Source organism: Scyliorhinus canicula, chromosome 1, assembly GCF_902713615.1.
Source record: "Scyliorhinus canicula chromosome 1, sScyCan1.1, whole genome shotgun sequence".
Lineage (NCBI taxonomy): Eukaryota > Metazoa > Chordata > Chondrichthyes > Carcharhiniformes > Scyliorhinidae > Scyliorhinus > Scyliorhinus canicula.
This window is the reverse complement of record NC_052146.1, coordinates 16,721,394-16,737,283: the sequence shown is the minus strand read 5'-3', so window position 1 is coordinate 16,737,283 and position 15,890 is coordinate 16,721,394. Positions and strand designations below refer to the sequence as shown.

Sequence of the window (15,890 nt, the reverse complement as noted above, 5' to 3'; positions counted from 1 at the left end):
CCCGAATGATCTAAAGTTCATCCAGCTCCAGTTCCCTAATGTGGTTTTTGAGGAGCTGGAGATGGGTGCACTTCCCACAGTGAAATCAGCAGGGATACTGATGGTGTCCCTCACCTCAAATATTCTGCAGGAGGAACATTGCACTGCCTTCTCTGCCATCCCCTTTAGATAACTTGCGGATAAAACAAGAAAAAGAAAGAAAGAGCTTGCCTGATGTTAACTCACCCCCTTGGGTTAGAGGAGGTGGAAGGGTGGGGGCACTACAAATTCTCTTCCTGTCTCTTTCTCTCATTCTGAGTCTGATTTTAACATTGATTTTGCTGTTCTCAGTTCTTCTTGTTTGTTTTCCAACCCTTGAATTTAATTGGTTAAGGAGATGCACTGACTGTCCGGTTATATACCAAAGGTCATGTATGTGCCGTTGCAGTTTGCAAGGGGGATTCTCTTTGAATTGGTAAATTTAACATTACCAATTTATCCAGTGCTGATCTCCCAAAGCTGCAGTACTAAAAGACTGCGCTGGAGTAAGAAGGCATAGGCTGCAGATTGAATATTACATAAATAGGGCTTCTACTAATTGCACTGGTTCCTTTGCTGAGCTCTGCTCACTGCACTAAATGGTATTGTATGGTTCAGTGCTGCACTAGGGTGAATTTACAAACTAATACACGGGGAAGCTGTTTTATTACTCTTGCTCCTCGAATCAAAAAGGTAGTCCTGTCCACCCATTATGAATTTATATTGAGGTTTTACTGAAACCTTTTTTAAACCTGAAAATTAATACTTGATTACATCTGACTTTTAATGTGTTTGTGCTGTGGTTGTTGAGGCTTAACTTATTCACATCCCATCAGCCTACTAACGAATGGCCACACTGGTGAACTTCATGTGGGAGCACGACTTTGCATTGTCAAAACGCTACCAAAAGTTCCGAGGGGCCTTGAAAAAAAGCCCAGAAGTCTCAAAAGGTGATAAAACTCTAGATAAATATCTAGTATTTTGGAACTGAATTGTGTTTATTTACTGATTTTGAAAAATTGTCACTTGTTTCTAATGTGTTTGACAGTTTCATGTAATTTAAGATTGTATCAAGGATGATAAAAGGCCCATAGACCCATCTGCCCGTAACACCATCTATGACCTTTTTAATCCCCATATTCTTCCTTTCATCTCCCCTGCACCCAGATTACAGGAAAGGGGACAAAACAAATCTCTGCTTATTCTAGAATTCCTAACAAAATCTCCAGGGCCCCCACAAACTATTATTTATTGTTACCTTGATGGATGGTTAGTCTTTGCTACCCCCTTAAAAAATTTGGTTTTATAGGTCATTTGCCTTGTGGAAAAATTAAAACTGAGTGTGGAATATTCTTTGTTCCTGTCCTACTCCAGCCTCTTACCAATGTATTGATGACTACAGCAATGCCATTTTCTTTTCTTGCTCTGGCTGGAAAATTTCATCAACTTTGCTTCTAATTTCCACCCTACCTCTTAACTTCACATCGTCCATCTTCAACTCTTTCCTTCCCTTCCTCTACTTCTTTGTCTCTTTCTGAGCGTAGACTATAAATGTGTATCCACAAGAAGCTCACTGATTTACAGAAATTCACACCCTGTAAGGAGTCCATTCCATTTTCCCAGTTTCTACTCTCTCAAATCTGTTTTTGATACAATCTACCAAATCAGCCCTTCTGATGTGTCTTTTTTCCCTTAACTGAAGATTGGTCCCTCTATCGTGATTGATGGTCCTTGTCTGACCATGAAGGGACCATGTCTAACTCATTTCACTCTCCGAAGCATGATATGGTCCCTCTTGACCTCCCATTCCATCCTGCAAGCCTCCATATTTGACAGATGATTCTCTATTTTCGCCACTTCTAGCACAATTCCACCACCAAGCACCATCTTGCCTTCCCTTACCCACGGCATCATTCCATGCATGCAACACCAGTTCTTTCATTTCCTCTACTCGCCATCTAAGGCCCCAAACGCTCATGAATTATGTGTACTTATATTGTATTTACTGTTCACAATGTGTGCTGCTCGACACTGAGGAGACTAAACGCAGATGGGTTACTGCTTTGTGCAGCATCTCCATTACCATTAACTAGCATGACCCCCAAGCTTCCAGTCAGTTTGTCATTTTAATTCACCACCTTGTTCTCATGCTGACATCTGCTCTAGGCCTCCTGCAACGTTCCAATGAAGCTTGAGGAACAACATCTCAATCTTTTGGTTGCCACTTTACAGCTTTCTATGTTTCACTGTTCAGTTCAGCAATTTCAGACCAATTTCTTTGTCGGTTTCAGTTTTATTCCTGTTTTTCTCTTGTTTTTCCTTTGGGATGGCAGTTGTTCATCATTCTGCCATTCACATATCCTCTAAGCCTATCTTTGGTTCCCTTGTCCTGTTATCATTCCCTTTGGCCTTGCACCCACCAACTTATTTGTTATTTGATTTCTCCTGATTTCTACCTTATCACAGACCTCCTCTCTGGTTCATTCTCCACCCCGCTTCTTCCTTTCACTTGCTTAAAAATTATTACATTTTCTCACTTTTTTCCCCAGTTTTGGTGACCTGAGATGTTAAATGTTGTTGCTCCCTTCAATAATGCTGCTCGACCTGCTAAGTCTTGCCTTGATATCTTTTTAGTGGTTGACTTTTAATTACCTCCTGAGGTGACCTGGCAAGATCCACAGTTTAAGAAAAGATAGAACAATTGCTATTCTTTACAGGGCAGCACGAAACGGGCAATAAATTTGGCATTGCTTGCCTCTTGAGAATATTTTTAAATTGAAGGACGTGATCACAGATTGCACTTCGAGAAGGGTTTGCTTACCTACGTAGCAAGGAGCAGAGAACTAGAGGGTTTGGAAAACAACGCAGAATTGGAGGGGAGAGCGAGCAAGTGAATATGTTACATCTTGTGGTTCCCAAATGTTCAAAATAATCACACATAATTTCCCATTTAATGGAGCTCCAGCGTTTATTTCTCGGATCACACCATGTGCTGCCTAATGATGCATTGTTAGTTCGATGCACAGACTGTAGTGCAACAGCAATTAATGTGGCACTCTGGCTACTCCTGTGTACGTGAACCTATATCATGTTGGAGTAATATAACAAAAAAGTATTAGATAGAAATTTGATATAAAAAGCAAAGAATGATTTGATAAATTTTCTCTCTGTTTGCAGTACCTTCATGACAATAACATCACACACCGAGATCTCAAACCGGAGAATGTATTGCTCGAGAATAATGATGAGAACTGCCTCATTAAGGTAAGGATTGTGACGCAATTTGATACCATCTGCTGGTAAAACCAATTAAGAGAGCATCTTAGTTTTCGATGATGAGGTTTGGGTTGTAAAATGGTGTTGAGCATCTACCAATATATATATACATGGTGAGCATGTGGCTGTTCCACCTGACCTTGACCATACTCATGTATAAAATCCTGTGTAATGAGTAACCTGTAGTTGACCCTTTTTGAATATGACTATTTATATATACTTGCACTTAATGAATGACTCTGCGCCCTCAATTTAACATATCCTTAAGTTGAAAGCCAACATTCCAAAACTTTTATTCACCAGAAATTCCCAACTACAATAATGTATTTTCTTTGTGTTCTCTCATTTGTGATAAGCTGGTTGAGATCAACTGTTGCTTACCTAAATGACAATTTTCCTTCCCAAATTCCGTTCTGACTCTTTCTCCTCCTGAATGTACTTTGCTCGGCTATCTAATTTTAAATACCACAATACTGCAACAAATTCCAAACAGGAATGCTATGATCCTAACTTGTACCAAGTTCCATTCAGTTGTCAACTCTGTACTCAATGTACTACATTATTTTCTTGCCCAGCTGCGTCTTGAATGTAAAATGCTCCAAGATCTGTGTTCACTCATTCTGACTGTTTTGCATTTTCCAGATTTCCCATTGTTCCATCAATACCAGCTGTGCCTCTAGTTATCCAGTCCTGGAATTCTCTCCCGAAAACTGTCTGTCTCCTTTAAAACACTCTTTTAAAAAAAAAACACATCCCTGCCTAATACCTCTTTGTGGCCAGCTTCATAATTTGTGTGGTGATGCTGCTTCTGTGTAATTTTCTATGTTAAAGTAGCTATAATAATAATCTTTATTGTCACAAGTAAGCTTGCATTGCAATGAAGTTACTGTGAAAAGCCCCTAGTTGCCACATTCTCGTGCCTATTCGGGTACATAGATATATAGAACATGCAGTGCAGGAGGAGGCCATTCGGCCCATTGAGTCTGCATTGACTCACTTAAGCCCTCACTTCCACCCTATCCCCATAACCCAATAACCCCTCCTGACCTTTTTTTGTCACTAAGGACAATTTAGAATGGCCAATCTACCTTGCCTGCATGTCTTTGGACTGTGGGAGGAAACCGGAGCACCCGGAGGAAACGTGCAGACTCCACACAGGCAGTGACCCAGCCAGGAATCGAACCTGGGACCCTGGCGCTGTGAAGCCACAGTGCTGCCCCTACACAAATTCATATTACTGCTGCTACTCCTTGGCTCATTGTCGCTAGGGCCTATGGTGCTCGCAAGTCTTAAATATCTTTGGCTACATCATTTAAAAGTTTCAAATTAACAAATATAATTTTCAGATATCCAATTGTAAAGCAGTCATCCTTATTCCACATCAATATCATTTGCACTTTCCACCAAAGTGGTTTTTGGAAAAATAAATGTGTCCATGGACTATAATCCCAAAACCACCTTTTAAGTCTTTCATATAATGGATGTGGAAACCAAGTTAAATGCTGTGTATTTGTGCAAGCTACTAATTGGCTCTATGCAAACTCTATTTATTGAATGCTCGCTTCGCCAGCAGTCAGCAGAGAAGGTGGTACTGCTTAATTGCAATTCTTCGATACACAACAAAGATTTGAGAGACACTCGGACTATTACAAAATTGAACTTCATTTTTAGAACAGTATATTTTGTCTTTTTAAGATTACAGATTTTGGCTTGTCAAAGATCTTAGGAGAAACTTCACTGATGAAAACATTATGTGGAACGCCCACCTATCTAGCTCCAGAGGTGCTGTTGGGTGCCGGAGCAGGTGGGTACTCCAAAGCGGTGGATTGCTGGAGCCTTGGGGTTATACTTTTCATATGGTAAGTCACTTGTCTTGCATAAGTGTTTTACTTACTGACTGATGGCTTTTAGGAGAAAATCACTATTTGAATAGTGAACTCGTAAACTGAAGCACAATTAATTTGCGGTTTTCACTTTAACTGCACTCAGTTGTTAACCTGTAAATGCTTGTGCCTGCTTTTGAAAATGATGCAGTACATTCAAGTTTGGCTATTTGCTATGACTTTGATAGCATGTAGGGATTTTTTGATTCCTGGCTTTAAAAGGTTGATGTCCATACTTGCAAGCTGAACTGTAATGGACACCGTTTGCATGAAGTTACCACCATGTAGGTCGATTGAAGATTGAGTGTTGTCTTTTGGGAACATGGGAATGGAGAGCATCAGAAGAGAGCACTGCTGTCTTTTTGGGAGTTCGCAAAGAAGCTTGAGTGTATTTTTACTTGTAATTAAAAGACTGGCAACATAATAATGTTTGTCGCTTTAAATTTGTGTGCGAATTGGGGCAGCATGGTGGCGCAGTGGGTTAGCCCTGCTGCCTCACGGCGCCGAGGTCTCAGGTTAGATCGCGGCTCTGCGTCACTGTCCGTGTGGAGTTTGCACATTCTGCCAGTGTTTGCGTGGGTTTCGCCCCCACAACCCAAAGATGTGCAGGGTAGGTGGATTGGCCACGTTAAATTGCCCCTTAATTGGAAAAATGAATTGGGTACTCTAAATTTATAAAAAAATAAATAAATTTGTGTGCGAATTGACAGCTGGCATAGAGTTTTCACACATTGTGATGCACTAAGTGGAAGGGGCAGGCTGAATGCATCAGTGTGCCTTTCCTATTTGTTAGTTTTCGTATGTTTGGTAAATCCAAATATGTAATGTTTTCTGTAAGTAGTGAGAGAACAAGCAGCTGGAAAGTGTCTTAAGATATGTATGGACTTAATCTGTGTTTAAAATGCATGCAATTAAATGAATCAGAAATTTATACTTAAAAAGGGCACAGTTGAACCGTATGATTTTTCTGGCTTCTAAAAAGATTTTATTTTATTAAATGGAAGGTATGTGTAAGCTGTATAGTTTGTTTTGACTTCTGTTTAAAATGCAGCTACTCCTTGGTCAGTCAGAAAGGAGGGGATTATCCTCCCTCTTCCCGATGGATCATGGAAAGTGGTGGATAATGAAGAGTCCATAAAAATTTTGGTCTTGCACATGAGGCAACATTATTCCAGGTACAGGCATAATACCTAATGTAATGTTTTTGAGTTGAGAGTTATTTTTATCTGTCCTCTTGCTGGACAATGTCTTGTGCAAAACTTTATCTTGGCAAAGATTTTGGGCCAGCAAATGGAAAAGTGAATAATGAGGTTCCACATTAGTTACTGACATAGATACTGTTTAACTGAACTATTTTTGTTTTTCAGCTTGGGTGGGTATCCACCATTTAGTGATCAAATCAAGGACATGAATCTGAGGGATCAAATCATAAAAGGGCATTACAAGTTCGTCCTGCCGTACTGGATAAATGTCTCTGAAACAGGTAAGCCTAAGGTTCAGATAGCCCTTGACCTTTATTGCAAATTATATGACGGGTGAAGCATGATCAGTACTTCAAATATTAAAATCCATTTTGTCCAAGTTCCCTTGCCCTATTTGTGTCTTTACTTCCAACCCCTTCCAATTGTAAAAGTCAGAATTTCATTGTGATGATGGTGTGTTTATCTGAGGAATAAAGTGTTGTAATGTTCATCCTATTGTTACTCGTAAGAAAATTGAGAAGTCAATTTTAAACAGAAAAAAGTTGATAGTTTTTCAGGAACAATATTTAAATGAAAAGTTATTTACTGCTCATTCCCACCTAAAATCAAGCCATATTCCGATAATGGGATATGCCTTTATAGATGATTAGATTGTTGGAAGCAGAGCTGTATTTAAATTAAAACCAAGTCATTTGATGCCCATGAGGAATTGTGTTGTTACCACGCCTTCTTGGCAGGTTTATGTGTAGCTCTATTTTTGCACATAATTGTTTTTCTCTGTTTAGCAAAGGACATGGTGAGGCAGCTGCTTAATGTGGACCCAAACAAAAGATTCACTACAAAGGATGCCCTTAATCACCCGTGGATGCAGGTGAAGATTAGTTTTAAAACTTAAGTGAAGGCCGCTCGTTGTTGTCTTGACCTGTTGTTCAAAGCCAGGAACTACAATGAGCATTTAATCAATTTTTATCAGCTTTCCTGAAGTACCAGATTCTGGAGCAGAGTATCCCACTGAAATTGTTCAAGAGAATTAACAAATTGTTCTTGGAAATGTTACATCTAGTGCGATGTACAACTGAATGGAATGGAGAAGTGAATATCCAGCATTCATAACACAAGTGGTCATGTTGAATTAAGCACAATTGCACAGCCAGTAGCTGTGACTCAAGATGGTCACACTCTCACCTCTTGAGTCAGAAGGTTGTGGCTTCAAGATGTTTCAGAAATTTAAGCATAGGATAGTACTGAAGGGAGTGCTGCATGTTGGAGGTGAATCCATAATCTAAATGAAGCACAAAATTCTTAAGGGGTATTTAAATTCTGAAGTAGAAGCTTAAGAGGGAGGTCATGGACTATCCGGATTGAAATGAGGAGAAATTTCTCCACTCAGTTGGTTATGAATCTTTAAACTTTAGACCCGAGACAGCTTCAGATGCTTGGTCGTTGAGGCTTTATTTTGGATACTAAGGGAATCTGGAATATGGGAATAGTGCAGGAAAGTAGAGCTGGGGTAGAATATCAATGATGGTGAATGGTGGAGCAAGCTCAAGAGGCCGTATGGACCATTGTTCCTATTTCTTATGTTGTGTAGCCTGCGGTGTTTAACTGAGCAACCAGAAACCTAACTGCAACAGACTAATGATGTGCATTACGTAAATGATGACTGGTGTTACTGAGAAAGTAGCGCGTTTTAATGTTCCTTTAATTTCAGAAAACCCTAGTTGTCCGTCGTGGTTTTTACTATAATTATGGAATTTTACACAATTATTTAGTTCATTGTGCCGTTGCAAGTTCTCCAAGGTTTGTCCATACCTCTGCTCTTTCCCATATCTTTTTATATATTTTTCCAAATACATATCTATTTGCCTTTTATTATGGATTCCTTTTCTACAGCCATTTCTGGTGGAGCAATTCCTAATGACTCCTCTCCATAATTTAGAAAGAAAATGTTTCTGACACTTCCCTTTGGTAAAATCATACCTTTTTAGCTGCAGACTAATGAACCGGAGAAGCTGTTTTCCCTATTTTAACTTGCTCATAATTCTGACTCCTTTTCTTGTTGAGTGGAGCCTGCAAACAATGTCCTAGGAATTTCTGTACATGTGCGGCTAGAGGGCAGGGAGCTCATGCGCAGTCTTACATCAAGAGTTGTTGGGCTCAGGACAAGGGCCCAGTATGTCTATGTGAAAAGAAAACGGTGCTGGTAGGAGGGGGATGATGTATCAGGAAGAGTCCCGGGACAAGAAGAGGTCCCAGAAAGAGTCCGAGAAAGATCCACCAGGAGGAGAGGTCTACAGGTAGGAACCACCAGTAAGTGGAGTAACATTCGAGGCTCCAAGAAAGAGTCCTGCGGTTTGCAAGCTTCAGGTAATGAAGACCTGGAGATCTGGGTCCATTGGGGCAGAGATGACCCTTTATAGCAGTGACAGTCGTGTTCTGTTTGGCACAGCTGAGGGACTGAAGTTGTTCTGGAGTGTAGACTCTGGAATCCAGGGAAATGGGATCCTCGAGACAAAACTGTAATCCTGTGAGGTCGGGGTGGCACGGTGGAGCAGTTGTTAGCACTGCTGCTTCATGCCGCCGAGGACCTGGATTTGACCTCGGCCCAGGGTCATTGTCCGTGTGGTGTTTGCACATTCTCCCCGTGTTTGCGTGGGTCTCACCCCACAACCCAAAGATGTGCAGGCTAGGTGGATTGGCCACGCTAAATTGCCCTTAATTGTAAAATAAAAAATGAAATCCTGTGAAAATGAAAGCTGTCGTTAAGACAGTCTGAATTGGAGTGACGTTTGGAAAGAATTCCAAGGCTAAATCCTGGAAAGTGAAAACTGGAATTTCAATGAGATTAGTTGACTTTAGTTGCTAAGAAATCAGTGGGATCTATCTTGGTTGCATTTGCCATTTTTGCCAGTGTAGTGCGTTTGACCACAGTTTGTTTGTTAATTGACATGTACCCTGTAGTAAAGTCATCATTTGTTAGAGTCTAACCTAGATATTGTAAATTGTTTTATCTTTCTGACCTTGTATAGTAGAGTTCATTTCAGTAGGTCAAAAGCCATGGAATATTGTGGCTATATTCTCTTAGCAAGTATCTTGATTCTCAAACTTTGACTACATTCAACAAAAAGCTACTAGGCCCCAACCAGATCAGGGAGCTGGTCTCTGAGCATAACAATCTATAGTCAATATTAATAATTTTCATCTCGTCTGTCCCCCTTCCCCAGTGAAAAGAGCCCAAGTTTGTTTGCATTTAATTGTAGCCGAAAAGCAGACTTTGAAGAAAGGCAACCAAAATTGTTCACTGTTCTAACACCACTAATCAATAATTCATAGCTGTTTAGAATTGTCGCTGCTTTCTGTTCTGTGCTTCTATTGTTGACTAGAATCTAGGATCACATGTATTTATTTTTTTTACAACCAGTTTATCAATTTGCCCTTCCACTTTTCTTCATAAATTGGGCATTTGAACGTCCTTCTCCTTCCAAGATGTACTGAACCACACTTTAACATGGGGAGATTGCTGTCAAATGAAATTCAATCTATTAATCTGGCTTGTCTACCTGAAGTGGCAGTCCTTTGAAAAATCAATACACACACACACACACACACACACACACACACACACACACACACGAGATTTAGTGCGCACAATTTTATCAGCACACTAATTTTCTTTAAAGATCTTTCTCGATCAGAATGTCTAGCCGTTCCTAATTAAACATAGCGATTTTTTTTTTTTTTTTGTGTGTGTGTGTCGTACCCTCAAAAAGATTTACCCCACCAAAGGAAGTTTGTACTTAATCAAGTGTACTTAATCTGATCACTGCTAATTCTGTAATCTAGTTGGTCCAATACACATGTTCAAGAATGTTTTCAAGATTGGTCAGAACCCCAGCTCTTATTTCTTGGCCTTCCCATCAAGCCACTATCTTGCAGGGCTAAGGGCAAGAATCGGGACTAATTTAATATTTTTTTCAAAGAGCTGACACAGATACAATGGATTGAACAGCCTCATTCTGTGCCATATGGCTCTATGATCTTATTTCATTAAATGCATCTTTACCATATATCCGGCTTCGTTCCGTGCCTATATATATATATATATATATATTATCCATTACTTTTTTTAGTATCATTGGTCCTAGAGATATCATGAACCCTTTAAAGTCTCGTTTTCATTTTAATTTCTCTACTTCAAAGGCAGCTCAGGCTTTAATTCCTCAATTACATAATAGAATTGTACCCAATCTTTATTAAATGACACCAGGTTTTAGCTTGTGTCATTTTTGGTGAGAGCTTTCAAATAGTCTTGTTTCAACCCAGGATGAAGATATGAAGAGAAAGGCAAAGCAGCTGATGTATGCTCGGACTGAATTAATGTTGCCACTAAGCACAAATGATCAGGTAAGAGTTGGCTTCACTTGCAGTGGCAATTCCCTTACAACAGCATTTGCCTTTGCTTTTGTATACATTTTTTGTTCATAATACAGTGGGTGAAATAAAAAGGCTGTGCAAGGTTTTGCCTTCAGAAATAACATTCTTGCATAATACTAAGGCCATAGAATACACCTCCGACCCGATTAGAAGTGTTGTGTGTTTCATTTTAGATTATTTTTTCATCACAAGTGACTGCAACAAGAATCGAAATTGAAAACCAGAAGGTCGTCTTGTTGGTTTTCACAAAATCAAACTGGATATAAACTTGGAATTAAATCTCCCAAATTCAATGCAAAGCAGTAAGCGCAAAAGTGAACTCAACATAACTGTGAGCTAGTGCTACATATCAATCGTACAAGAGAAGTGCACACCACCCCAGTAAGCCACCAGGGAATTGGAGGAGACTAGGGATTGCAGAGGGAGACTTACTTTAAAAGAACTTTAATTTCTGTTGGGATTGTAGGTCTTTGTGGAGTATTTCAAAGGCCCAGTGAAGTTTTGGACCTGTGGGCTGATGGTTGGTTAACTCCATATTGTAATACAGAATTTTATTGTAACATTAAAGTACAGTGCATGTTAAGTAACAATTTCTAAATTTCAGTATAATGCACCTGGAGTATGGCACAATTGATTTATTTTAATCTCAGCCACGCCCTTGTAACACAAGTTATTTTGGCTGATGCTCTGGATCTAAATCTATTCTAGTCATTTTTTCTCTTGGGGAAACTTTCTCCTGTCTCCTTCCCTTTCAATATTTATCACTCCACTTTAATACTTTGCCTCTTTCTGAAGCACTCGCTGCTTCTCTGATTTCCTTACTCGACTGTTGTTTCTGTACAGAATCCTACAGCACAAATTAGAACATAGAAAAATACAGCACAGAACAGGCCCTTTGGCCCACGATGTTGTGCCGAACCATTGTCCTAGATTAATCATAGATTATCATCGAATTTACAGTGCAGAAGGAGGCCACTCGGCCCATCGAGTCTGCACCGGCTCTTGGAAAGAGCACCCTACCCGAGGTCAACACCTCCACCCTATCCCCATAACCCAGTAACCCCACCCAACACGAAGGGCAATTTTGGACACCAAGGGCAATTTATCACGGCCAATCCACCTAACCTGCACATCTTTGGACTGGGAGGAATCAATATTGTTGTAATAACTTTTTTTAAACTTTCTCCTTTTCACTGGTTCTTTTGCCAAGCTTGAAATCCCCTTGTGGTAAGCCCACAACTATCCCAATGTATCCTTTAGCATTCTTTAAAAAAAGGAGCAACCCAATCTATAGCCTAAATTCTGGAGATCCCCTGGTGATTTGGAATTTTCAGCAGCCACTGAAGATTCTATCAGGTCTTGAAAATTAAAAAAGAATGCAGTGGTATTAAAAACTATACCTCTATTTTGGTGCTATTGTCGTTGGAATTTAGAAGGATATGGGGGGGGGGGGGGGATCTTATAGAAATGTATAAAATTATGAAGGGAATAGATAGGATAAATGCGGGCAGATTGTTTCCACTGGCGGGTGAAAGCAGAACTAGGGGCATAGCCTCAAAATAAAGGGAAGTAGATATAGGACTGAGCTTAGGAGGAACTTCTTGAAAATGAAAATCGCTTATTGTCACGAGTAGGCTTCAATGAAGTTGCTGTGAAAAGCCCCTAGTCGCCACATTCCGGCACCTGTCCGGGGAGGCTGGTATGGGAATCGAACTGTGCTGCTGGACTGCTTGGTCTGCTTTAAAAGCCAGCGATTTAGCTCAGTGAACTAAACCAGCCCCTTCACCCAAAGAGTTGTGAATCTGGAATTCCTTGCCCAGTGAAGCAGTTGAGGCCCCTTCATTAAATGTTTTTAACATAAAGATAGATAGGTTTTTGAAGAATAAAGGGATGAAGGGTTATGGTGTTCGGGCGGGAAAGTGGATCTGAGTCCACAAAAGATCAGCCATGATCTCATTGAATGGTGGAGCAAGCTCGAGGGGGCCAGATGGCCTACTCCTGCTCCTAGTTCTTGTGTTCCTAATCCAAATGTCTCTTCGTGTGGCAGAAATAATTCAGACCATATTGTATTTGTCAATGGTTTGGTGACTACCAAATTTTGAGGTTGCTAGCATGGAAAAGCAAACACAACTGATAAGTATATCGTTTTGGCTGCCTGTTTGTGGATGTGGATGCAGGTTTTCACTTATGGCTTCATCTGTACTAACTGAGAATTATTTTTTTTACGTGTGGGTTAATGGTGTTAAAACTTATATTCCACAGCTTTCCTCCCCACCCTTCAATTTTTTTTCGATTGCCTTCCTCCTTTAATTTTAAAAGAGAGGTATTCACTAACCCCAGAGTGCTTTACAGCCAATCATAGAATCCCTACAGTGTGGTCTACACTGACCCTCTCAAAGAACATGCCAACTAGGCCCACTCCCCCACCCTTTCCCTGTTACCCCACCTAACCTTTCGACACAATGGGCAATTTAGCATGACCAATCCACCTAACAACGCAAATCTTTGGAAAATTAAGTACTTGAAATATTTGGGGAGGAAGCATGAAAAGGTGCAAGAGTAGAAAGGGATTGATTAATTTTTGTGTTCTTTCTAGTCATCAACTAATAGAAAAAGGCCACATGAAGAGGACTGTCCTTCGAATGCTAAACGACCCATGCGCTCTTCTCAAAGCAAAACAGTTACTCAAGAGTAGGCAACCTAAAGTGGATGCAACAGAACTGTTACCTCCTGTGTGTGGAGCACCCCAAGAAACTACTTCATTTGATTTACTCTGGGTGTCTATGACCCATTTTAAACAAAAGGTTTTTTGTGCTTTGCTTTTATGAGTAATTCATTCTATCAATGCATCTAGAATTCTTCTTGAAACCTTTTTGTTGCAGATCAAAATGTTTCTAATTGATTTTCAATGCATGTGCTCTAGAAATCATAATGGGAGATAGTCTTTATACAGATAATTTGTTTTATTTTAGACCTTTTTACAAGCTTTATAAATAAAGGTATTGTATGGTTTAAAGAAAAATTCTGACACAAGTACTCGGGCAGCTTAAAGAGCTTAGTGTTGTCCTTGCACAGTAAACTTTAGCTGGTGAAAAATGTTGATGATTTATCATACTACTTTTTATATACAAAAATAGAAAGAGGTGGGATTTCAACGTGCTGCTGAAGCTGCGCTACCTCACAAATTTCCCTAAATAGTGAAGAGGCGGGGAATACAACTAGATTTGTTTTGTACAAGAAAATTAGTTAATGGCCACTCTAATTACTGCTGCTGGTAATGGGATTTGGCATTAAAGCTGTCAACTGACCATGTGGGCTGGATCCCTCGGTTTCATTTCTGATGACCATGGATGGCAAAGACACTTAATATAGTGTCGGAAATGGAAATATTTTGCCTTCCCAAAATTTATTTTTCGCCCTTAAGTAAGTTTGGATCCAAAGCTGCAAAACTACCATTTTAAGTATATATTTTTGTATGAACTGCATATACTCCATTTAAATGAGGGCTCGTCCTTGTACATCCTCAGGTTTCTATAGAAGTGGATGTGTCGGTGGTTCAATAGGTATACGCAGCCATCCATCCATCCATTGCACTGAGCCATACAGTTCACAAGAATTCCAATTTTGGTGCCTTGGTCTGTCCTGAGTTAAATTGTTTGCAGCCAGGTAGCAGTAGGATTACTCCAACTGGCCGCCTTGTCTTTATGCTGGAAAGATGGGCTTCCTGTTGCTTATGTTGCTGAACCGTTTGCATATAAAGCTTGGGTCATGATGGATCAATCCCAAGTTGGTATGCTGTCTAATCGCTTCGCTGACCAAACTGACACATGAAGTTATGGCTGTAGGGTGAGATACTGAATGCATCACTTGTGCCATGTGGAAATATATGCTTCCAAGAGACAGGGCCTTGAAGGATTCCAAAATGTGTGTTTGGAGGGCAAATTATGACTGCGAAACAAATCCAGTGTGTGTATTCAAGGATATATACAAAGTAAGGCCAGCTGCTATGAATCAGTGTAATCTTGTTTCTGCTGCCAAATGGCTCGAATATTTTGTAGGCATTTGTTTTCCTCATTCCATTATGATGGCGGTTATCCCCTGATTTGTGTTTAGCTGAGCTTGCTCAGCTTCAACGATCATGCAAACAATGTTGTTTGGTGTCATTTTGCAAAGCTGTAAGACTTCTATGGTGGAACTTGCAGGTAGCCATTTGCCACCCTCTAATCTTTTATGATCTTTCTGTTCCTAAATATTTTAACTGTCTTCATGACAACTGCACCTTGTGTTGTAACTCTTCTCTTTGGTCACCTAAAAATGTGAATCGTATACTAATTTAGTTGACCCTGTGACGGTCTAGTTGTAGTTTCTTACTGCAGCAGCATTCCTCCTCATGATTCTCATTGTTCCTTTCTGCATCCGTGTGCATCTGTGAACTTCACTTGCGTGGATCAATTCTATACTTTCTGTCCTGTTTTAAACATTAGTGTCGTGATGTTTAATTCTATCATGCTAAATGCAAAAAAACCTTCTAATGTAGCTTCTGAAATTAAATGGTAATAATTTGGGTTAAACTTGGGTTAAACTTTTCATTCAAAGTTGCACTTGTGCTGAGATGGTGTTCAAGGGAGGAGAATAATAGCCCTGCTGGCTTATGCTGTATAAACTTATATTGCAATGGTGGCAAATAGCCAGGAGCATATCAAAATGCTTTTGAATTGTACATGCTGTGAGCAATGTGAAAGTAATATACAGTATGAATGACAATTCACCTCAGAAAATGTTTGTTCTAAGAATGTTTCTGGAAAGTGTCCAAGACATTGTGGTGTTGAGGTTGCATCTGCTGTGGTTAAATTAGTATTTTTTTCAATTATTTTGTTTGTGCTGCACTAGATCAGCATCCTCATCAGTTAAACGTTATCAACGGGAAAATGATTTTCTTTGGATTAGCTTTAACCAAGATAAGTAAACAAAAATGTTAGAATTAGACTTGAAACAAACACTTCAACTTGTGTTTTCTTTTTAATAAAACTTGCACTTGTACAGCTCAAAACACTATTAAATGCTTCATTGAACTACA

At 39.8% G+C, this 15,890-nt stretch overlaps 1 protein-coding gene across 2 annotated transcripts in view; it reads left to right on the top strand.

Moving 5' to 3' along the window:
- Positions 1-15,890, top strand: part of chek2 (checkpoint kinase 2) — a 42,897-nt gene extending 27,007 nt beyond the window's left edge. The window contains exons 9-14 of one of the 2 annotated variants that reach the window (XM_038812773.1): positions 3,196-3,282; positions 4,990-5,153; positions 6,545-6,660; positions 7,165-7,250; positions 10,703-10,783; positions 13,410-15,890. In XM_038812773.1, coding sequence (XP_038668701.1) covers positions 3,196-3,282; positions 4,990-5,153; positions 6,545-6,660; positions 7,165-7,250; positions 10,703-10,783; positions 13,410-13,508 — 633 coding nt within the window. In that variant the 3' untranslated portion in view covers positions 13,509-15,890. Of the gene's footprint in view, positions 1-3,195; positions 3,283-4,989; positions 5,154-6,228; positions 6,353-6,544; positions 6,661-7,164; positions 7,257-10,702; positions 10,784-13,409 lie in introns of those variants that run through there. The other variant, XR_005462436.1, reaches the window with a different exon arrangement.